Raw genomic sequence first — 21,847 nt, forward strand, 5'->3', positions numbered from 1 at the left:
GACACCGTGTGAGTTCAATCAGCTGATGTCACTTTCATGATCTCATAACAGCAAATGCACCCACCCTTGTGCACACACCCACGTGCACATACAGAAGCACTCACATACACAGCTACACAGTGAGTAAAAAAGTTGGTTGTTATTGAACACCTGTTATCATTTGTGTGAATATAGTATCTTACATGTTTATCTGCTTAACCTTGTCTTGCATTATTTGTGCATGTGTGTGTGTGTGTGTGTGTGTGTTTCTTTTGTTTATTAACTACAATTTCACATCAAGCTTTCAATCCACTCTCGAAAGGTTGTCCTTGGAGTTTTTATTGAAGCTGTCAGAAACAGGTCAGCACCAGCCTAGACTCAAGTATAGTCTGAGGACATGGAAATTGTCCAGTGATCATTCAGATCCGATTTCCATTGGGCATTGGTGTTACCTGAGAGTGAGATTGCTAACCACAGTTTTATACAATCCTAGATTAGTTTAACGCGTGTATGTTTATCTTTACGAGCTGTGAATTTAAAACAGGGGATGAGAGGCCAGGAAAAGGAAACTTGGACCTTGGCCAATGTTTTGGACGAGTCTCTTAGATTGACTGCTACTTGGAGTCTCTTCAGTCAGCCATCATTACTTGCTCAGTAAATGAATCAATGAGCCTTGGTAAAGAACCGCACTGATACTAAATGAAAACCACACAATCAACAGTTCTACTCCAGAATGTGGTCATATTAGAAATCATGAATCTATTGGTTGTGTATGCATTAGAGTTTGATATCTTGACATATTGTATATTCCAACAGCTGCCTGTTTGCCATGTTGACCTCTTGTTTGAATGTATTTCTGTAAGTGTTAATGCCTTCAGATTATTGTGACTGGTACAGCTCTTGTGTAAAGTTACTGTAAACCATGACCACTGTAGAACATTTACTTGCACCTCATGGAATATGGAATTTTTCAGGCAAATGCTCTCATTTGATGTCACATGACTAGCCAGATTGTGCTGTGATGGAAGTGAAGTTGATCCTGTGTGTCCATGCCAAATTTCACAGCAGGTCTGCTATACCCTGCCATATTCTATTGACATGAAAAATGACACCTTGACGTCAGTGTTCTAGCATTCCCTGGGTGTGTAAACACAGGCCTGCAGTGGCTGCATGAGGACGGCAACACATGCCGGCAAACATGGAGGCTTTTCTGTTCCTGATCAGGACAGTAGGCTTTGGATATACAAACATACACTGAATGATCAAATCTCAAAGCGAGCAAATGGATGGATGGGGAGGCTGATGAATGAACGGAGGCATTAGTGGATCTGAGCATGCTGCTGGACTATCAGTTATGGATCATGACAGTGTTTTGTGAATGGCATAAATAGAAAAGGTTTCACTGCTTCCACCGAAAAGACCGATGCACAAACAACAGCTTGAAGTGTAAATCAGAGAAAAGTATCTCACAGTCACACATCTTAATAGCCTGTCCCTTTACCACCAACAAGGATGAGATACTCACCTCCACAGGCCCTAAGCCCTGAGGCACACATAAGTGATTTGATTTCAAAGCACTCATCTCCTTCCATGGCAAAATGATCTGGATAGGGAATAGAGATCAGTATTTGCCCCAATAGAATCTACAGCTTGTGTTGCCACAGGACTTGACTGGGAATATGAGGATGAGCTACCACAGAACTGGCCTTAGGTGTCCAGTGGAATAAAGTATGTAGGGATCCTGCCAAACCTTGGAGTTCTGCAAACTTGTAATGGCTGAGATGTCACTTTCTGAGGAACAAATTCTTACTGAAGATTGTGTTCGCCCTTTAGGCAGAGTGAGTCACTCAATACGGCCTAAAAGACAAGAAATGTGCATTTAAGACTCCTGTTAAATATTCAATCCCAAATAAGGTGCACTAAGTGGTGAAAGGCATGTGATAGCTGCTGGTGAGCCTCTTGAACTGGTGCTCTTTTATTATTCACCAGGTGCAGATAGGAATATTCACGCCACTGGACACTTTCCATTTGCGTGTCTCTTCCCCTTGGCTAATGGTGGCTGTGGAAGAAACGAGGCACTTTTTGCCGGAAATTGAGGATATGTCACGTAGTGGAACACCATCTGGAATTCGATTGCGATTAGCCTTCGCTCAAACCTCCAGGTGACACAATGATCTACTCAGCCATGCAAATGTGCCAAGAAAAACATGAAGGAGTGTCCAACTCTGTCTGCTCTGAGGCAAGAATACTGGGCCAAGAACATTTCATTTGGATGTTTCAGATGTTCATTTATTCATCCATTTGGACACATTTGAGTTTTGCCTGTGGCTGGTTGTGCAAGATGTCACTCTGGAAATAATACCAAGCAACTGTGCCTTCTGTAGTCACTGGAGAACATCTTGGTGCTTGAGCTTGGTGCTCAATAACATTTTATTACATTTGCGAAATGTGTATATATAAATTCTGGACTGTGCACATATTACAGAGAGCGTAAATGTTCCTAAATTATTATCTGTGTCACAGAAATGGTCAGCATGCTGAAATGTGATGGTGGAGCACTAGATCACGTTTTTATCTCCTCGTCTGTTACTGGAGGTGACAGAGGCGTGCAACAGCAAGCAGTATAGTTCAACAGAAAGATAGATCCTGAGCTAAACTGGGACAACAAGATGAATAGATGATAAAGGTGCTCAAGGGAGAACACTATCCGGGTTAACACACCACATAAAGACACCATTTGTAATGATCCATGGAATCAGAGGGAAGCAAGTGAACAGGGCTCCAAAGTGACCAAATCAGGCCAGAGTTTGCTGAGGCAGCAGATGTGAATACAGACCAATTGTGCTTCTGACAACAACAAGTTTAGTGATTAAGTGCCTGTGAGAAGACTATCTGGGTCTCACCTGCACAACACAGAGAGCCGTAGTAGAACCACACAAACCACACGGAAGGCAGGGAGCAGAGTACTGTGGATCACTATGATGGTAGAGTGAGGATCAAATCTACTGATGCTTTTTAACAAGGAAAATAATGTTTGTAAGACAGCAAGAAACGTTCTTATTTTGGCACATTGCAGACATTGTTTTATTCAACTTTTTTATAATTCACAGTTTTTCCCAAAACTAGAATTAAACTAAACTAAACGAGGGGTCTTACAATAAATCGTTAATGTAATTGCATCGATGCTTGTGTTGATCACATGGTGGTTCCTGGAGTGTGTGAGACTTCCTGCTGGGTAACTATGTCTGTCCTTCAGTCCTTCCAGCACATCTGGAAACACCTAAAAATACCAACCAAAAAGTAACGATCACATCAAATATAAACTGTTCACCATGCACCACCAAGGTGGCTCAGCAGAATGCACACACGATGAGGTGAATAAGCTCTCGGAACCTCAGACACCCTTTATAAAGTGGCGACACCCCTGGATGAAAGGTGCCATACAAATGCATTCCACTAACTTAAATATGCATTCCGTTTCATGAGGTTGGTGAGTGGGTCCAGGTGCTCCGGGGTGGCTCAGACCCAGCTGGAGGATGTAACGGACTCGCTCCGCTGGCATGCATGCTGGCATACTAACAGAGCCAGGGGCACTTTCACAGTGAGCTGAAAGAGACTGGCACTAGCGCCACTGCCAACTACCTAGGGATCAGCAGCCTCAGCTCCAGCTGCCTGTTCGCCAAACAGCCAAAGGAAATGCACAAAAAAAAAAGGAAATAAGGGACTTATTCTTTGCAACATGGTTCATTATGTGTCAATGAATGTCATTACACAAACCACCCAGCAAAACATACATGTCCACCCAGTGTTCCTTTCACCATATTCCCCAGAGGAAAGCAGCCCACAGTCATTTCAAATCATGTTTCAGTGACATCCCATGTGATCCTCTGAGTGGTGTGGTCAGGAAAAACGTCTCACTAATCGCTGACAACAGGAGTTCCTGGGAATCCAGCTCAGAACAGTATCCTCTGAGGAAAAGAGCAACTGGAATGTACAGTAGCTGCTGGAGTGTTTAATCCAGTTTGCTATTTCTATAAACTGAAGTGCTAAACTGATAATAGACTGCACATTGACAACATGAAGTCTAACCATACATTATCTTTTAAAAGAGTCGGAAACTTATTTGTAAGCTACTGTAAACTATGTTATTCAGTAAACTATTTATAGATGATGAGTTCCTTTCTCTTCTAATCAGCAAACCACAACAATTCATATGAATAAAACTGTCTGACTCTTCGCTTTAAACACTTGATGTGTAATTTATAGTGCTGTTGTTACAGTTTTGTTATGGACTTAATTTATATTCAGACCCGAATGATGATGTATAATCCACTATGTTCTAGGGCCCTCTAGCGGCCGAATAGATGTACTAAAGAACTGTGTCTTAACTCGAGATGCGTTGCATTAGAAAACGTAGGTATTCAACGCAGAAAATCAATGACACATACATTCCACGAATGACATTATTTGTTTGTTTAAAAAACATAAAACTGAGAATCTTAAAAAAGAAAATTTTTACAAAAATTGTTTTGCCTCCCTTACACAATAAATCTATTGTGTAGTAGCCTATAGATGACGTCTTCGAATGACATTGGCCTTGACCACCCAACATGCGGGTCCATTACGTTTCAACACCAATGGTTTATCAGAGACGAAGCATCTCACTTCGACAAACAGCCATATTATCCAACCATTCTTCGGCACAAGAAGAAGTTCCCTCCTTTATTTCACGTGCAACCTATCGGAATTGAGTGTTCATTACTCATCATTATAATGCAAAAGGTAGTGACGCAGTTATTATAGACACCCCATGCTTTTATATGTTGAGAAATTCGTTTTTAAACACGGATAAATAGACCGTTATTTCATACCAAATACACATAAATCAATTTTAAATTCAGGGTGGAAATATGTCGAATCCCTGCTCTTGAATTTTTATGCTGCTCCAACTGAAGGCTGCAATTCATCCGGAGGTTTAGATGCAATAGCCAGAACAAGATATGCCGCAGCCAAAGTCCCGAAAAATCGCCATCCTCGGGTACCGATCCGTAGGTGAGTCCAGTTTGGCTGTAAGTTTACTGTAGCACACTATACGTTTTTTGTGGTGCAACATTAGCAGAAAAATAGAGCGGGTTGCGTCTCCTGTAATTAACTTAAATTATCGGGAGCAGAATCTGACACACTTACACCTCAGTAGAACGCGTGACAAGGTGAGTTTGGCCTAGTGGTCGCTCTTCAGCTAAGATGTAGTAGGCGAGGCTATTTGACGCGCTAGAGGGTAATAACAATGATGTTACAAATATTATCTTTATTTCCTGGAAGAATATTATGTCATAGGTCACCATTTGTCTGAGTTAAAGCTTGCACAGGGGAGCGGGTTGTCCATGTTCTGTTGTTGAGCTACATAGAATATACAAAATAGAGCTGCCATGACAAAATCTAATGGAACCAGCAAGTTTCTAGAATGGAGATGATGATCAGCACAATAGTTTTATGGTTCTTACTCCTGACTCAGATCACACCTAATCTACCACTGAAATAAGACAACATTTATTCAGAATATAACCCATCCTTGTGTTGGTGTGACAGATCCTTAAGGGGAGCTAATTGATAATAATGCATACTACATCATTACTACAATACTACATGTGATGCCTCTTTCCTTTTTTCTGTAGGAAAATCCTCACTAACGATTCAGTTTGTGGAAGGCCAGTTTGTGGACTCGTATGACCCGACCATAGAGAACAGTACGTAGGACACTACTTTGGGTCTGCCTTGGCCTCATCGCACAGTTGAAACAGCATCAGAATATGAATATTCAAACTGAGCATGCAGGTTTTTCTTCCACTTTCCCATAGGACTTGCTTGACTCTGGCTCATTGTGATGTGATAGCCTAAGGCTTTCTTTGTTCAAAGACCATCTGGAGTACAGCTTCATAATCACATTATCATCTTTCAACGGCCATTATGGTTTCTTTTTTATTCAATGATTGTTTTTTAACTGCCTATTCTTAAATATTGCCCTGTTAGACATCACCATCTGCACACCCGACTCCATGTCAAACATGGCTGGCCTGTGAGGCTGATATTTAGTATGTATCTAGTGTGCAGAATGACATACCCTATGTCCTGGCCTGTTCAGGTGTGAGGTCTGTATCTATTAATAGGGTGTGTTTAGTGTTGCGTGGAGGAAGGCGTCAGCGTTATCAGGCTACCTCTGTAGCTGGATACTCGGGCATTCATGTGTAGGAGGAACATAGAGGCCATGCCAATATGGACCCATTAGGATAGGTGTGTCGCACAAACTGGATCCATGTGCTGCATTGTATTGAAGTGAAATTACACAAAGCAACAGGAACAATCCTTTAGCGGACAACCACTGTAGTGAGAGCAATTTTGGGTCCATGAATGTTTTCCATGTACTTTATGTTCCGTGTGGTGTTACTACTCTGATCTACCATCTTTGCCATCAGCATTCACAAAGATGGTCACAATAAATGGACAGGATTATCATCTGCAATTGGTGGACACAGCTGGACAGGTAGGGGAGCAACACATGCCTCTATGCTTTTCGCATCAGCACCAACAACAGTCCCCACAGACTCATGCTCATCTCAAATTCATAACACTGTGCACAGTGTGACAATGCACTGTTCAATGCGCTCTTTTCTTCCAGGATGAATATTCTATTTTCCCTCAAACGTACTCCATAGATATCAATGGTTACATTCTGGTGTACTCAGTTACATCCAATAAAAGGTCAGTTGTACTTCTGTAATGACTGTAATTGTACAATGACTAGACCATAGACTAGAATGTAAAACCTTAACAAATGCTTTATTTTGAAATTGAATTTTGTATTTTCCAGTTTTGAAGTAGTACAAGTTATCCATGAGAAGCTGCTGGATATGGTGGGGAAAGTTCAGTGAGTATTTTTTTATGAAAAGAGACTGTATGACATTTGGATGTATGGGATATAAAGATAACATATAACATTTATTTCTTTTTAGAGTTCCAATTATGTTGGTGGGAAACAAGAATGACCTACATATGGAACGGTACGTAACAGACATATACTGACATTCCTGCACCCGAGGCTGAAGAAATACAAAATGGTTTCTAACAATGTAACATGAGTATTTTGAAGCCAGCATTACATTCACAAAGTGTGTGAAATGCTCCCTAAAGCATGTATTTGTCAGTTGGATGACCCTTTTTTTTACAGGGTTATCAGCTGTGAAGAGGGTAAGGCATTAGCTGATTCCTGGAATGCCGCCTTCATGGAATCCTCAGCTAAAGAAAACCAGGTGATCACAGCAATGAATCTGCATCCGTGTAGTGCGCTAGTAGTACCTCTACTGTACAACGGGGCCGGTTCCGGACAGTGGGACACCATAGCAAAGATGTAGATTCTGGTATTGAGACAGACATGATTCATGCTTTATACATTTTTGAATAGTCCTACTGAGTAGAATATTGGATATATGTGTGTTTTCCAGAGTCACATTTGTGACTCTGGAATGTGGTGTGCAGCCTATAGTATTGTGGGGGGTAACAGAGTCCTGGATGTTCCCTGAAACAGACAGCCGTAGAGGTGTTCAGGAGGATGATCCTGGAGGCGGAGAAGATTGACGGTGGCGTCCAACCAGGGAAGACTTCCTGCTCCATGATGTAGAGCCGCCCAATCAACACACTGGACACTGCACTGGGATATCCCGTTACTTGAAGGCGACCTGCCAGTTCTTCTCCTCCACCTCAAATGATTCCACCATGGTCATGCATATTCTGTTCATATTGTCGTCATCTTTTTCTTTGTTGGTTTGTTAAAGGATTAGTGGCTGTCTTCTGTCATACTCCACCCACAATCCAACTGTCGACCTAGTCTGTGCTAAGAACTGATGCAAAACACAGAACCTCATACTGATGTATCAGAATAAATGTTTTTTTTTAAATGTTAATTAAGACTAGTGATGATTTAAGATTAACAATAATTGTGTTATTTCAAATCTTCTAATGCCAAATTCTAATGAAGGCAACTATTCCCCACTGTTGAAATAATGTTCTCCTTTCTCCTCAGTGGAGAGATCCCGTTCAGTACCTACATACCTTTACAGCCACATAGACTCTAAGGAAATGGTGCAGTTGACGTTTCTTCTGATACATCCCTAGCTGTTCACCCCCTCAACGTCCAGCTCTTTTTCTACTTAAATGTTCACATAACCACCTCTTTGTCAGTTTGTTTTCATAGCTGTATCAGCCAAAAAACTGCATCCATTTTCTAATGTTGAATATGTTGTACAAATGTTTTTGATTGAAATCATTAAAAGCAAAAAGTGATTATGTAATTCAGTCTTTGGGGTTTGTAACATTCTTTAAGTAGCAAGTTAGCTTTGTGCACAGTTTATTCTAAGCAGTTGATTTCAGTAACTTTAAGAAAATATATTTAAGACAATAAAAACACGTTTTTTCGTAGAAAACAAAATCTTTTACCACTGTTTTTTTTCTCTTGAATACTTGAATTCACTGGATTACAGTAATTTATCAACAATTCAAGGTCAAGAACATAATACATCAATGTCCCTGTTATCCTTGATTCTCGACTAGTTACAGCCAGCCTTATGCAGTGTGAAGGCTAGAATGTGTTGCACATGTCAGTATCACAGCACTTCATGTTCATGTAGGAATTCATTTTCAGCATCTCACAGTCTGACATGGCCATGCATTTCTGGTACTGGCCGTCTAAAAGGAGGTGAGAAGAGAAGGGGTAATATATCATAAACGTAATATGTAAGATGTTGAGTGCTTTACTATCAACGTATAGAAGGTTGTTGTTTTTTTACTGAGAAACCTGACCACCAGATGTGGTTTGTACTACAGTGATACTCACTGGGCGCACGGAGGAACTTGGCTGCAGCACACCCATTCTTCTCTGGCTTACAAGTCTCCACCGTCAGGTCACATGATCCTCCAGCTTTCTTGGGAACACAGTGATGGCAGTCTAGGGCTTCACCTATGGCAAAAGACAAAGTTGGATGGTAGATAATGGAAAATGGAAGCACTGCACTAGCACATTTCATATTGTTTTTTTCAGTCTTATATTTTTAATATAGTCTTTTTACACAAATTGTTTGTACTGGTGTGGCATCAGTAGAGGGAAGAAGAAGACTTGTTTAAAATCTGGACTTTTTTCTGTGTTAGTTTCAATATTCAACATTAACAAATAGAGATAAAAGACATCCCTGAACTAACAGGAGTCCAGGGGTCGTCTGCCAGTGTTGACTTAGTAATAAATCAGTGACAGGGACTCACCACTAATAAACAAAAGAGTAAGAGCAACGCCCAATATTAGGATCTTCATGGTTCTAGTTAGTTGGTACCTGAGGACACAAATATGAGAATTTTAAACAAATGTATACTATCTTCTCTGTTATGTATACAAACACATTGTAAGCAATATTATGAGACATGCTACCATATTTGCAGCCCTGGTGTGAATTATATGTACAACCTTGAGTATAACCAAACTTTTTAGGTTATTCCTTCTGAAATGTTGATGACGATGACTTCTCGTTCCCAATAATTAAAGAAAAAACTGTTACTGTATATAGTTTACGGCACAACTAACAACACACTAGACAAGTACAGTCAGATTCAGGGGGAACTTACCTCTCCAGTGCTGAGTTGGTAAATGTGATTTAAGTCTGAGCTTCTACCTTATTTATACCTACTGTTTTTTCATAGTCATATCCGCGCCCCTGGAGCCACAGTGGCTTATCAGAAGTACACTATCAGTGAACCCACCCACTCCGTCAGTAAGTACATAAATGTGTACACATGTAACTATACATGAAATCCTTGCATTATGCAAGGATTGAGCAACATGTCTAACTAAGACATCTACTGTAAATATTACTTAATTCAAAAAACATTCAATAGAGATTTGTGTAATATCAGTGCCTCTTTATCATACCTTCATGATCAGATTTGAAGGTATTGTGATTTAGACTTTGCAGTATTTAGACTGCATGTGAACTTTGAGGGATGTGCAATGTATTTTCATTGTTTTTTATGTAACTATGATTTCATATACAGGTCATGCCAAACTGGGAGCTTTGGCCTTCTCTTTAGGCATGAAAAGTATGTCCTTGCCTCTCCTCTTTCAGTCTAATCTGTGTCTACGGTGTATGTACAGTATGTCCTCCCTTGTCTAATCTGTCACTCTGTCCATTTTCTCCCCAAAGCCAAGCAATGTTTATTTTGTTTACACCCCAAAACAGACTGGAACCTTGCCCAATACTTCAATCAATAAAATACAACCCCCAAAACTCAATCAAAGCAAAATCATTGGCCCTATTGTTACCCGCCTCCTAAGCCAAAGTCCAATATCAGCAGTGCAAATGTAAGGGAAACTGTCCATGAAGCAGAAAGTGTAAACCCTCTTTTGTTAAGCCTTTGTTGTTTTGGCCTCGCAATGCCACCATGCTCCCTATTGACCATATATATCAGGGAGTCCACATTTTTCCACTCTTATACTGTGGGAGTAGTTTAAACTCTACAGTTGGAAAATGTCGCAGTACTCAGGAAAGGTGAGTAGCATGACAGGGAGGCTGAGACAGCCATCTTGGAGCACTCTTCCCAACAAACACATGCACACTTCTGGACACATGCATGCTAACCCACAAAGGATTTGTACTGTAGTTTGAGTAGTTTAGACTAAAGTTGCATCATTATGAAAGCTTCATATCAGTGCAAGTAGTAACAATAATATAGTACTAAACTACATACTAAATTATATAGTACTAAAATATTTTTTATAAAATAAATTGTGCAATGCAAAATACTCATGTCTAAGAGCCTAGTCCTAAAGTTTCTTCTGGTGTGGCTGGTCAGATCGTATTCTACGAGGGGAAATGTTTCACCGGGCTCAAGCTGGAGATATGCGGTGAATGTGACAACTTCCAGGACCGTGGCTTCATGAACAGGGTCAACTCCATCCGTGTGGAGAGTGGAGCCTTCATCTGCTATGACCACCCTGACTTCAAGGGCCAGCAGTACATCCTGGAGCACGGAGAATATCCAGAGTTTCAACGTTGGAACGGCCACAATGACCACATAGGCTCCTGCAAGCCCATTAGGATGGTAAGGGTTATTAATGGTCAGCCCAAATGACACACAGGGATCAGCAGTTTTAAAGAGAGCTGGAAGGGCTGCAGGATAGATGACATGCCAGACTGGCAAGGGGCAGACTGGCTGGCATGTTGCAAGAACCTGTGGATTCATGTCCTCTTAAATACTCTGCAAGACAGAGGGACAGACTGAAATAGAGATGGCTATGTATGTGCTTTGCAAGCAAATGATGTGCAAGTTTTGATAACTGGACATGTGGCAGTGACAGGTGGGGAAATATTTTATTGGCATCACATGAGCTCCATGGCCAGTAGAAGGCTCAGTCATGTTATTAAACAAACAGTCTCTTCTGGGATATTTTTTTTTAAAGATAACGCTGCAATGAAGCAGAATTGTACTTTCATGTGCCAAGAAGCTGGTGTTTTCGTTTGCTGTCGTTTCAGCTGTTCAACTTTTCTTTGTGTTCTTTCAGCCTCTTGTTTTCTTGCTCTTTTTTACTGCATTTCTTGAAATCTGTGAGTCCGCCTGTCATTCTGTCCAACAGCACGGCGAGCACTATAGGATGCAGCTGTTTGAGGGAGTTGACTTTGCGGGCCAGTGCGTGGAGCTGTGTGAAGATGTTCCATTCCTTCAGGGCCAAGGCCTGAGCAAGAACTGCATCAACTCCATCAAGGTCTATGGAGACGGAGCGTATGTATCAAGCTGATTGAATGTCATTAGTGGGACACTTTGTTTGAAGTTTAATTGTACAACCATCTGGGTCTTTTACCCGTGTGACAGAGTAAATGATCAAGATTCACTTTTCTCTTGTGACATTTTACCTTTCTGCTTGCCAGGTGGGTGTTGTACGAAGAGCCTAACTACCGCGGCCGCATGTACATTGTGGAGAGAGGAGATTACGGTAGCCACATGGAGTGGCAGGCTCAGAACTCCAACATCCAGTCTATTCGCAGGGTTGCCAACTACTTTTAAACCATTCCATAATTACCTGACCTCCCTGGAGTGCAGGGCCAATCATGGTTAGACCAGTAAGACAATGTTAGGTATTGTCAAATATGGTTACATACCAGGCATGGAATCTCTACCCCCTCCCTGAAATCAACACCATGTAGCTATGAAAATAAAAAGAGGAAAAACTATTTTATGACATGCTTGTTTATTTATTTTTGTACTGAAATAATTGGTTGAAATGGTGGAAATAAAGTAGCAATTGATTTACAAGAATCCTCAATGTTATTTACATTTATGTACATGGCTATTTTTCTCAAAATAATCGATTCCATCTACCAACTAAGACTGCAGGTTAAAATCAGACAACCAGAGTCATGGTGTATTACCACCACCTAGTGTTATCTATCTATTAGCTTTAGTAGATTAGTGATCTTCATCTTTGGAAATAGAAGATCCAACTATTCCTTCTATTACTCTCCCAGGATTGCCAGTGACTTAGAATAATGCAGTAGGCTACCACTGGGTTCACTGGGGCAATGATATCGAATAATTCAATTTAAACTACACTTAAGAAGCTGTTTCTAACCAGATCGACCCTATTTGATTATTGTTCTATTATGAGCCATTTAGCTCCAAACCATGGTCTTTTCTCGTCCATTGATGTTTCGTCTTGGCAGGGTTAAGGAACATTTGACCAGCACTCACATGCTCTTTTAGTTGCCATGACAATATGTGAGCACATCTGTCTTTACGCAGGTTCACTGATGCACTATATTGAATTAAAGGGTCAATATGGAGTAAAGGGAAATGCTTTGTCTCAGGTTACACTGCTAGGTCGAAAACCGCTACCATCCTGACAGGGCTACATGTCAAAGCACACAGATTTTTTTCACACAGACTTTATTTTCTGGGAGGACATATTTATGGCATATGTTAGGCTATACAACGGATAGCCCCCATAATTGTTCGGCAGCCATTGTTTTACACTTTAAGCAAACCGTGTCATTTTGCAGGTGGAAGGATGTAAACATATTTGGATCATGATCATAGGAAAACACAGTTGACTTTTAGGATACCAGGGCGTGAATTTCACGTCGTTGACAGACAGTTACAAATTCACGTCTTGACCGAAATCATTCTGATACAATTTGTTCAGAGTGAGCGCGCAGCTGAGTTGGTGAGTGCAGGCCTGGTCCATAAAGTCAATAATTCCGAAAAATACTGCCCCGTATAGGCTACTAGTGTGGATTCGACGCATGAAGGATATAGGCTACTTCCCAGCTGTATACATTATTTTAATTCATACATTGTATAAGTCTGTTGTCTGTTTAACAGTTGTCCAGGGCTCTCTAATTTGATCAAAAGTTAGGCGTGAGATTATCATACATGTCAACGATTGCCAGGTACAAAACGTTCGGGTGGGGGCTGGTGACGTTAGATCAGCTCGGCAATTAATATCCATTAATTGTAGCCTATATAGCGGGTTGTTATTCCTTACCTCTCACCGTGAGAAATGGTTCAAATATAAATACAAGGTGTTGCGTGAGATTTAGAAATGTTTGAAAAATGTGTGAGACTTGAGAGCACTCTTCGAGCACAAAAAATATTTTGCGTGTTTATTTATAGTATATATTTCTCAACTACATTCCCGTTCCATTTCACATGTCTCACTCTAAGGTCATGCCGCGAGCTGCCTGAATTCCCCTCTTTGTGTTTACACATCCGGGTTTCCCTATTTGCAGCCCATTCCCCATTTAGAAGCCATTTTGGACACAGATCAGCAACATGTAAACCGCGACCTCCCGACGCAGTGGTGCTATTCAACTCTGTTACCTCGGTAAAGGTTTTAAACCGTAATTATTGGTTGACAGACTGCAATTCTGGTCAATTTGGTAATTAGGAATGGTACATATAGTCTAATCTATGAATGCACCTTGATAATCAAACGTCTCTACATTCTTTAAACATTGTTGCTCCGAGGCTGTTGACACGCGCTTGGTTGCTGGATGGACCGCGAAGGCCTGTGGTCTTTTTGATCGTGTACTGATGCTGGGACTATTTTAAATGTTCGCTACGGAAAAAAGGAGAACGTGTTCGCTGTCTTCAATTTTTAGGAGAACATGTCTTTTTCGTGGTTGACTTGTTCACTTCTTCTGGGAACTTTATGTGCAGGTAAGCTAATCAATTGTTGAGATAAGATTGCAACAGTTTCAGTCTAGGCCATTAATCAAACTGATACCACACTATTCAGTTTCTGAAACAATGTAACTTGACGAGTAGCCGACACAATATATAAATGTTGCACCAGTTGTAGGTTGCCCCTATTCCATATAGCTACTCCCATTGAGTTTCTCCTTTAGTCTTCTAATATTGCTTTTGCGAAACTAAAATCATTCTTGAATTGTTAAGTGATCGGCTAACTCGATCTATTGTGAACATATGTGTATATAATTTGCGTCAGCAATTTAGCTAATGCAGATTACATCAATGAGGGTCTAACACTGAATCGTCCTTTAGCCTCTTGCGATTTTCACCACAAATATCTAGAGCAGCAGCTGTATCAGCAGCCCAATGAAATGCTGTAGTAGTCTATTTCCGAATTAGAGCGCTTTGTTTTGATTTGGGATGACGAAATGAGCCGCACGAAAATGCACATAGCTACAATACAAGAACATGCTCGGAAATTATTAGGCTACTCAATTTACATCTATATGCCCTACCGCACAGTCTTGTTTAATTCGCAGGGAAGTAAAACTGCAAACTTATAACATATTTACTCATCACGTGAAATTAAATGTCGGCTTTGTTTTCATTGCGTATTTTTTCAGGAATTCCTCCCTACGTCAATGATGGGAAGTGTGCAAGCCTTATATTTTCCCCTATTTTGATTTCATCTTACTAAATGTTGAAAATGGGGAGTAAAAAAACAAACAATGGATCATAAAAATATATATATATATATATACACACACACACACACACACATCTGGATTGAGAAATCTTTCCCATTTACTATATATTCAATATTATTGTATGCCTTTAGCTTGTTAAACAGAATAGGGGCACAATAGGAAACTGCTTCTCCAGAGTTTGTGTTGTTGGTGTGTAGGCTTCAGTCAGTGATGGAGGGAGAGGGGGTTGGGGAATGATCTAGTAGTAAAAGTCCTCAGGTCATGTGACTACACAAAAGCAATACAATCAGCTTAATGGAGGCAGAAGTAGTCTTCCTTTTGTTTGTGTGTAAAGAACAAGTAATTGGTAACAGTACATACTGAAGAAATGGCTCAATTATTTTGGTATACACTTGCCAAATGTATACCATAAAACCGTGCGTGCGTGCGTGTGTGTGTGTCTGTGTGTGTGTGTAATGGGTTGAGGGGTAACATTGGGGGATGGGCAACAACCCTTTCTGGTAGGGATTTAAAGGGACATGAATTATTTTTCTGTGAACAAAGATAAATGATGCTTTGAATGGAATTCACAAATGATCTATTATCGTTGACAAAGTAAATTTTGAAATGCAGGGATATGTTTCCAATCTGATTTGTTGATTGAACAAAAAGTGTAGTTTTGGCTGACAGAGGTTTCCACAGTAAAGATTAATGACATGCTAATCATCAAGACCTCAGATGACTTTGAGAAATTGCAAACAGCGCAAGTTTCATGTTCAAAATGGTAGATGGCTTACACATGTAATGGGTAGGTCTGTGTTCACCCTGAACTTGTAGCTTGTCATCCATACCAATCACTCCATCCAATGTTGCGTCATTGGCTGGTGTATAACCTTATCTGTCTATCCAGATGTACACTTTTCTCTTGTTAAGAACAGCACTAGCTAATATTGTTATCTGTACTCTTGGCACACTGTAGTCTGTCTCCCTAGCACAACAATCTAGTCATTCCATCATTTGTCAGAGGATGATTAAATCCAAGTTGATCTTCTAAGCAGTGAGGTATCAGTTTTTATACAGATTGAATTAGGCTAACTTTATAATGCATGAGAGAAATTAAATACTATCGCCCAATGCCATATTTCACCCAAAAAAGTCTCATTAGAGAGTTCCTGACTTGGCTGCCTGCCAGAATGATGGTGGAGAAAGAGGGCTTGTTTGGAGAGCACCACATTCTAGGAATTAATAGGCCCAGTTCAATCATCGAAGTGTCCACTTTTCAACTCGGCAATTGAATTACAATTCATTTTCATAGCTGACTGAGTGTAAATGAAATCGAGCTCAAACTGGTCCGGTTACCCCCCCCCTCCACCAGGATACAGCCTAGGAGAAGCAGAGACCAGAGAGTGTGTGTACTACAATGATAACTGGAGGACAGAGAGGACCAACCAGAGTGGCTTTGAGAGGTGTGAGGGGGAGAAGGACAAGCGCCTGCACTGCTACTCCTCCTGGCTCAACTCCTCAGGAACCATCAAACTGGTGAAGAAGGGCTGCTGGCTGGATGACTTCAACTGCTATGACAGGTCAGAGTACTCTCTAACCCCTCACAAGCAATTTACTTTGTCTGTTTGATTGCTAAAGGAGGTAAATGCTACTCATTCTGACAGAACCATGAAGAGAATTCTTTGTATAGACGGAATAGATAGAGCTACACAAGTCATGTATGGCGAGGCCGGTTCCATTGAAGAGACCAGTCTATGGAGAGACCAGTCTATGGAGAGCCCTTGTGAGGATGGAAGGTGATTAACGCTTAAGGATGTGTGTTGTGTCCTCACAGGCAGGAGTGCGTGTCCATGGAGGAGAATCCTCAGGTGTTCTTTTGCTGCTGCGAGGGAAACTACTGCAACGAGAGGTTCACCCACCTCCCCGACATCATTGGCAGCGGCAGCCGAGGTGAGTGGCGACCTCTGGCCCCATTCTAACGATGGACCGGCGGAAAATACATACTCATCATACTAACGCTTCAGGTCGACGCGGCGGAGCGACATCGCACTCCTTTATTTCGTGCTAATGTGTGTGCCTTTTTGACATGACTGACCATACATGTGTGACTGCACTCTCTCCCCTCTCAGTGAAAATCCGCCCTCCTCCCAGAGTGCCCTCTCTCCTCAACGTGCTGGTGTACTCTCTGCTGCCCCTGTGTGTGCTGTCCCTGGCCCTTGTGCTGGCCCTGTGGATGTACCGCCACCGCAAACCTCCTTACGGCCACGTGGACCTCGGCGAGGTACGTCAGCCGCCCCCTCACACAATCATCCCATGACACACCACTTTCTTTCCTCCTCACAGGAAATGGTTAGATTTGAGGTGTTACAAAAGATTCAAGAATTTCATTTGTGCCCTTTATGTTTCTCAGGACCCTGGTCAAACCCCACCCTCCCCTTTGGTTGGTTTGAAACCCCTGCAATTGCTCGAGATCAAAGCCAGGGGGCGCTTTGGCTGTGTGTGGAAGGCCCAGTTGATGAGTGAACACGTCGCTGTAAAGATCTTCCCTGTTCAGGTGAGGGACTGTCTCCCTCAATGCACACATCACTCACCGGCAGTATAAATGCACACACAGCTGTGAGTGGCTCATCGACGACACGTACACTAGCAGTGTCTTTTCAACGGAACTGACAAAGGAACTCCTCTTGGTGGGGGGGGGACGTGTCTGTGCAGGACAAGCAGTCGTGGCAGAACGAGCGGGACATCTTTCTGACCCCCGGAATGAGGCACGAGAACCTGCTGCGCTACATTGCCGCTGAGAAACACGGAGCCAACCTGGAGACGGAGCTGTGGCTCATCATGGAGTTCCACGAGAGGGTGAGCACTCGGCCGACTAGCCGCCAGCCACGCCCCTCTGTCAGCCCCCACACGGGCGTGTCCACCACCGGCCTGCTGGGTAACGGGCTCTCTGTGTGCGCAGGGCTCGTTGACGGACCATCTGAAAGGCAGCACCGTGACATGGAGTGAGATGTGTCACATATCAGAGACCATGTCCCACGGGCTGGCCTACCTCCACGAGGACAACTTAATCTACAAAGGAGACGGGCCTAAACCCACCATTGCACACAGGTAGGGAAAACTACTGTCCTCCCACGGCCCGGGGATTAGACTTGTCAGTATCCGATAAGCTGACATTTTTAGGTCCAACATTCTCACGGCACTGCTCATGTTGTTACAGTTGATCTAGGAGTTTATGCCATCCTTTAGAAAATCTTGGGCACTTACATATGCTTGCTTCCATTTTTAAGGGACTTCAAGAGTAAGAATGTTATGCTTCGAGATGATCTGACTGCAGTTATCGGAGACTTTGGGCTGGCCGTCCGGTTTGAACCTGGGAAGCCACCTGGGGATACGCACGGCCAGGTATCTTTCCCTGATCTGACACACACACACATACATAGGTCTCACTCACTCACACAGGCACACTTCCACCTTTAGCCATCTCCCAGCCTCACTCTCACCCCCCTGCATCGTCTCTCAGGTGGGCACGAGGCGATATATGGCCCCTGAGGTGCTCGAGGGAGCCATCAACTTCCAGCGGGACTCCTTCCTGAGGATCGACATGTACGCCATGGGCCTGGTGCTGTGGGAGCTGGTCTCGCGCTGCTCCGACATAGACAGTGAGTCCGAACTCTGCTCGGCGACGTTAATGATCTCATCATCGGGGGTTGACTTCTCTAAAGCCTCCAGTCTGATCCCTCTGGTCTGTACCGTAGCTGACCATGGTCTCCTCTTTTTGCAGGTACTTTGGGGGAGTACATGCTGCCTTTTGAGGAGGAAATAGGACAGCACCCCTCCCTGGAGGACCTGCAGGACGTGGTTGTGCACAAGAAGATGCGTCCAGCCTTCAAGGACTACTGGCTTAAACATCCTGTGAGTTACTGCCTTTTAAGCCCTGTTTAAATGCCATGTGGGTTTGCTAATGTATTCTGCAAATTGAATATTTCCTTGACATCTGTGGCAGAAATGCTTGTACAAAGGTCACACACATTTGCATGGAAGTTGTAAATGGCGCAATAGTGGCCTGACTTCCTTCAACTCACTGTGTTATGATGTCACTCTTGTGATTGGCTGCAGGGTCTGAGTCAGATGTGCGAGACCATAGAGGAATGCTGGGACCATGATGCAGAGGCCCGACTGTCAGCTGGCTGTGTCGAGGAGCGCATCGCACAGATCTCCAGGACAACAAACAGTACTACCTCGGATTGTCCTCTCTCCATAGTGACTTCAGTCACCAATGAAGACCTACCTCCCAAAGAATCCAGTACCTGAGGGTGAGATCACCGAAGCATACAAGTAACAGTGACTTCGAGCTCCCAATGTTATATCCAAACTCAGCGGATCTCCGTGAAAGATATTGTAAACAACTTGAATGCAGCTGCTATTTTAATTTTTAATTTTATTTTGTTCCATGTTTCCTGTGATTTTGTTGTTGTTGGAAGTGGTTACTAATACATCCGTCTGCTGTAGGTTTTAATAAGAAACAAGAATAGAAATAAGCTATTGGATGGGCACCTCATACACCCATGTGTCAAATCTTAAATTCCATCAATACCTCAAATACTTTGTGTTAGTTTTAATATTGTTATTTTAAATATTATTATTATTATTACCTCATATGTTGTTATTGTCTCAGTTTGGTCAAGATTGTCTTTGGCCGAACAAGGAACCTTACTGAAACCCTGGATGTCGCGCTGCACACCTTGGAGAAACTATAAAACTTATGATTTTCCTCAGGGGATGAAGAAGCTTCTCTTTCACTTAGTGTTTTACTTCTTGTCTGTGAACAGCTCAAAAACGAATTGGCTAAGAAAACAAATGACAGGACCACAGATTGTTTTAACTAACTGAGAAAGACATGAGCTTAAGAAATCCATGTAATTATTGGACTGAAGAATCTGGACAAAACACACCTTTTGTCCTTGTGGAACTACCTCTCAGGTATCAAGTAGGCCTATATTGGAACTATACGTTTATTTTTTTACTTTTTACAACAACAAGAAAGCCCAGCTATCTAGCTACTGTATGTTGGAACTATATATTTACGCTTATTGATCAGTTGGAGTTACTCCTTTACCAGTATAGACATAGATGAATGCTATCTGGAGTTGCAATGTTACACATTCTTGATTTTATTTTTGCGTTTTGATTTTACTATTTGTACATGTGCGTGTGAAAGAAATGGAAGAATAGAGATTGTGAGGCAGGAAGAGTGACAGGATTTGTGTTTTAACAGCCAGAACATTGAACAGGTAGTAGATTCATCCTCACAAGGGCCATAAATGAGTAGGCAACATGTCTGTGTTTATCGGTGTTTCTGTAGCAGACTCCCACACACCATTCTCAGATGCCTCAAAGACACTACATCAAGCAAAGAAATCTCTGGATGTCAACAACTCAATACCATAACATTGAATGTCCTAAATGCTGCTGTGACTACTCAAGAAATTCTCAAGGATTGATGTACATGCATTCTTCATTGATGCTAACAACTGCAAAGGTCCTCTACTGCTTACTCCTCCTGACCTCAGATATTCTGACAAGTACCTCAGGCTTTTATATATATATATATATACCTATATATTATATATCTCTGTTTTGTTGTATTTTATTGTGTCATGTAGTCAAAAACATTTTATTGCAGTTTTGCTGCATCAGTGGTGATTTCTTGACAGATTTTGGTGTTGTAGGAACCTAAAGAAAAGAGGTGTAATCTTGTAATTTTCTGTATGCAGTTGCCGAACACTGATTTTATACAGTACCTGGGCATTATTGATTTTGTTTCCATATGAATGAAAAGGGACTTTCACTTTAATCCTCTGTATTTAAGAATCGAGCTAGTCATTCTGTGATTTTCAGTGTGTTTTCTATTGAATTTTCAGGATGTGGTCGTGTTAATCATGTATAAGACGTACCCAATTATTTTTGGTCAGAAGATAGGTAGCACTAGATTAGGAATCTTGGAGTGTAAAGAAAACAACAAAATATAACAAACTCAGATGATTGTGATGTGGTGTCCATAGCCTCATTCAATGCCAATATGAACAGTATTACCTCAGTGATGTTAGTCATCTACAGAAATGTTATCATTCAATTATTTCAGTCACGTTACAACAAAACAAAATTGGGATTTTTTGTTGTCTCGATACAATGAATACTAAAGTTGAGAGCAAATGTTCTTCTACTCTACTGAAGGAAGAACATGCCATGGTACATGATATATGCATATATATATATATATAAATATGTGTGTGTAACAGAGAAGTGAACATGTGGGTACACACCACATACTATATCAAGACTGATGTTGTTGGACATGCAGTCCTGCAATATTTTGTACGCAGCAATAGATAATATCATGGTTTGTTTATCTCTGATCTGCTGCTGGTCATCAATTAATGGTTTGAGGACCATCAAATTCCATGCATATTATACACTGTTACTGTGAATGCTATCTTGCATCCAGATATGAACTTAAACCTGATACCTCATGCAGTACCTCATTGATAATTATTTCCAACTCTGAGAAAATCTAATAGAAGTACCATGTATCATGTAAATAGTTGACTTAATGTAAAGGATTCTTCCTTTCCATGTTTAGACCCTGTGAAGATTATTTCTTTTTTTATTACAGCTGATTATTTTCAATTTCTATTGTGAGAATGGTAATGGGTGAATAAGCTTTGTCCTGTTTGAATGAGTTGTGTATGTGTCCACTAAAAAGAATGAATGTCTATGTGATATGTGAGAAACCAATACAAGCTAGATAAGAACACATCCAACGTTTTGTATTATAATAAAAAAGAAATACATTAACCATGTATCTGCATATTTTTTATCATCCATTCTTAACACCA

General features: G+C 41.5%; 4 protein-coding genes and 1 long non-coding RNA gene across 12 annotated transcripts; 4 read left to right on the top strand and 1 right to left on the bottom strand.

Annotated features, from left to right (window-relative positions):
- Window positions 1-227: 227 nt before the first annotated feature.
- LOC146271615 (GTP-binding protein Rheb) lies at window positions 228-8,328 on the top strand. 4 transcript variants are annotated; one of them, XM_084706882.1, is made up of 9 exons: window positions 228-4,761; window positions 4,935-5,031; window positions 5,655-5,726; window positions 6,453-6,520; window positions 6,656-6,738; window positions 6,848-6,904; window positions 6,990-7,037; window positions 7,205-7,394; window positions 7,562-8,328. In XM_084706882.1, the coding sequence occupies exons 2-8, from the start codon at window positions 4,980-4,982 to the stop codon at window positions 7,386-7,388; spliced, it is 564 nt and encodes a 187-aa protein (XP_084563008.1). In that variant the 5' UTR covers window positions 228-4,761; window positions 4,935-4,979; the 3' UTR covers window positions 7,389-7,394; window positions 7,562-8,328. The 4 variants fall into 4 exon arrangements, with proteins under 4 accessions (XP_084563008.1, XP_084563007.1, XP_084563006.1 ...); XM_084706881.1 differs by having other exon boundaries at window positions 229-4,392; window positions 4,542-5,031; XM_084706880.1 differs by having other exon boundaries at window positions 229-5,031.
- A 35-nt stretch (window positions 8,329-8,363) lies between these two features.
- Window positions 8,364-9,670, bottom strand: ly97.3 (lymphocyte antigen 97, tandem duplicate 3). 3 transcript variants are annotated; one of them, XM_084706886.1, is made up of 5 exons: window positions 9,646-9,670; window positions 9,488-9,542; window positions 9,289-9,356; window positions 8,867-8,989; window positions 8,364-8,718 (listed from the first exon to the last, which is right to left on the bottom strand). In XM_084706886.1, the coding sequence occupies exons 3-5, from the start codon at window positions 9,335-9,337 to the stop codon at window positions 8,612-8,614; spliced, it is 279 nt and encodes a 92-aa protein (XP_084563012.1). In that variant the 5' UTR covers window positions 9,338-9,356; window positions 9,488-9,542; window positions 9,646-9,670; the 3' UTR covers window positions 8,364-8,611. The 3 variants fall into 3 exon arrangements, with proteins under 3 accessions (XP_084563012.1, XP_084563014.1, XP_084563013.1); XM_084706888.1 differs by lacking the exon at window positions 9,488-9,542 and having other exon boundaries at window positions 9,646-9,665; XM_084706887.1 differs by lacking the exon at window positions 9,646-9,670 and having other exon boundaries at window positions 9,452-9,515.
- On the top strand, window positions 8,862-10,269 carry LOC146271617 (uncharacterized). The gene is made up of 3 exons (XR_014767111.1): window positions 8,862-9,014; window positions 9,721-9,791; window positions 10,072-10,269. It is a non-coding gene; the product is annotated as an uncharacterized LOC146271617 (long non-coding RNA).
- Window positions 10,270-10,475: 206 nt separating this feature from the next.
- On the top strand, window positions 10,476-12,310 carry LOC146271618 (gamma-crystallin N-like). The gene is made up of 4 exons (XM_084707862.1): window positions 10,476-10,565; window positions 10,870-11,118; window positions 11,651-11,796; window positions 11,943-12,310. The coding sequence occupies exons 1-4, from the start codon at window positions 10,545-10,547 to the stop codon at window positions 12,076-12,078; spliced, it is 552 nt and encodes a 183-aa protein (XP_084563988.1). The 5' UTR covers window positions 10,476-10,544; the 3' UTR covers window positions 12,079-12,310.
- A 1,508-nt stretch (window positions 12,311-13,818) lies between these two features.
- LOC146271619 (activin receptor type-2B-like) lies at window positions 13,819-21,806 on the top strand. 3 transcript variants are annotated; one of them, XM_084707452.1, is made up of 12 exons: window positions 13,819-13,894; window positions 14,038-14,229; window positions 16,324-16,531; window positions 16,786-16,901; window positions 17,081-17,232; window positions 17,362-17,505; window positions 17,664-17,807; window positions 17,911-18,059; window positions 18,239-18,353; window positions 18,472-18,610; window positions 18,733-18,863; window positions 19,068-21,806. In XM_084707452.1, exons 2-12 carry the CDS (start codon window positions 14,178-14,180, stop codon window positions 19,260-19,262), a joined length of 1,545 nt encoding a protein of 514 aa, XP_084563578.1. In that variant the 5' UTR covers window positions 13,819-13,894; window positions 14,038-14,177; the 3' UTR covers window positions 19,263-21,806. The 3 variants fall into 3 exon arrangements, with proteins under 3 accessions (XP_084563578.1, XP_084563579.1, XP_084563577.1); XM_084707453.1 differs by having other exon boundaries at window positions 13,829-14,229; window positions 19,068-19,264; window positions 19,627-21,806; XM_084707451.1 differs by having other exon boundaries at window positions 13,829-14,229.
- The last annotated feature ends 41 nt before the right edge of the window (window positions 21,807-21,847 follow it).

This window comes from Hypomesus nipponensis, chromosome 10 (assembly GCF_054491055.1).
Source record: "Hypomesus nipponensis isolate SF chromosome 10, ASM5449105v1, whole genome shotgun sequence".
Classification (NCBI taxonomy): domain Eukaryota; kingdom Metazoa; phylum Chordata; class Actinopteri; order Osmeriformes; family Osmeridae; genus Hypomesus; species Hypomesus nipponensis.

What these genes read in the sequence shown, in the direction of transcription:
- LOC146271618 (XM_084707862.1), top strand. Translation starts at nt 10,545, where the DNA reads ATGTCGCAGTACTCAGGAAAG. An exon ending in TGTCGCAGTACTCAGGAAAG is followed by an intron (nt 10,566 to 10,869) that starts GTGAGTAGCATG and finishes GTGGCTGGTCAG; the next exon opens with ATCGTATTCTACGAGGGGAA. An exon ending in CCTGCAAGCCCATTAGGATG is followed by an intron (nt 11,119 to 11,650) that starts GTAAGGGTTATT and finishes TCTGTCCAACAG; the next exon opens with CACGGCGAGCACTATAGGAT.
- LOC146271615 (XM_084706882.1), top strand. Translation starts at nt 4,980, where the DNA reads ATGCCGCAGCCAAAGTCCCGAAAAATCGCCATCCTCGGGTACCGATCC. An exon ending in TGGTGGACACAGCTGGACAG is followed by an intron (nt 6,521 to 6,655) that starts GTAGGGGAGCAA and finishes CTTTTCTTCCAG; the next exon opens with GATGAATATTCTATTTTCCC. An exon ending in GATATGGTGGGGAAAGTTCA is followed by an intron (nt 6,905 to 6,989) that starts GTGAGTATTTTT and finishes ATTTCTTTTTAG; the next exon opens with AGTTCCAATTATGTTGGTGG.
- LOC146271619 (XM_084707452.1), top strand. Translation starts at nt 14,178, where the DNA reads ATGTCTTTTTCGTGGTTGACTTGTTCACTTCTTCTGGGAACTTTATGT. An exon ending in AAACCCACCATTGCACACAG is followed by an intron (nt 18,060 to 18,238) that starts GTAGGGAAAACT and finishes TCCATTTTTAAG; the next exon opens with GGACTTCAAGAGTAAGAATG. An exon ending in CTGGGGATACGCACGGCCAG is followed by an intron (nt 18,354 to 18,471) that starts GTATCTTTCCCT and finishes ATCGTCTCTCAG; the next exon opens with GTGGGCACGAGGCGATATAT.
- ly97.3 (XM_084706886.1), bottom strand. Translation starts at nt 9,337, where the DNA reads ATGAAGATCCTAATATTGGGCGTTGCTCTTACTCTTTTGTTTATTAGT. An exon ending in TACTCTTTTGTTTATTAGTG is followed by an intron (nt 8,990 to 9,288) that starts GTGAGTCCCTGT and finishes CTTTTGCCATAG; the next exon opens with GTGAAGCCCTAGACTGCCAT. An exon ending in CAAGTTCCTCCGTGCGCCCA is followed by an intron (nt 8,719 to 8,866) that starts GTGAGTATCACT and finishes ACCTCCTTTTAG; the next exon opens with ACGGCCAGTACCAGAAATGC.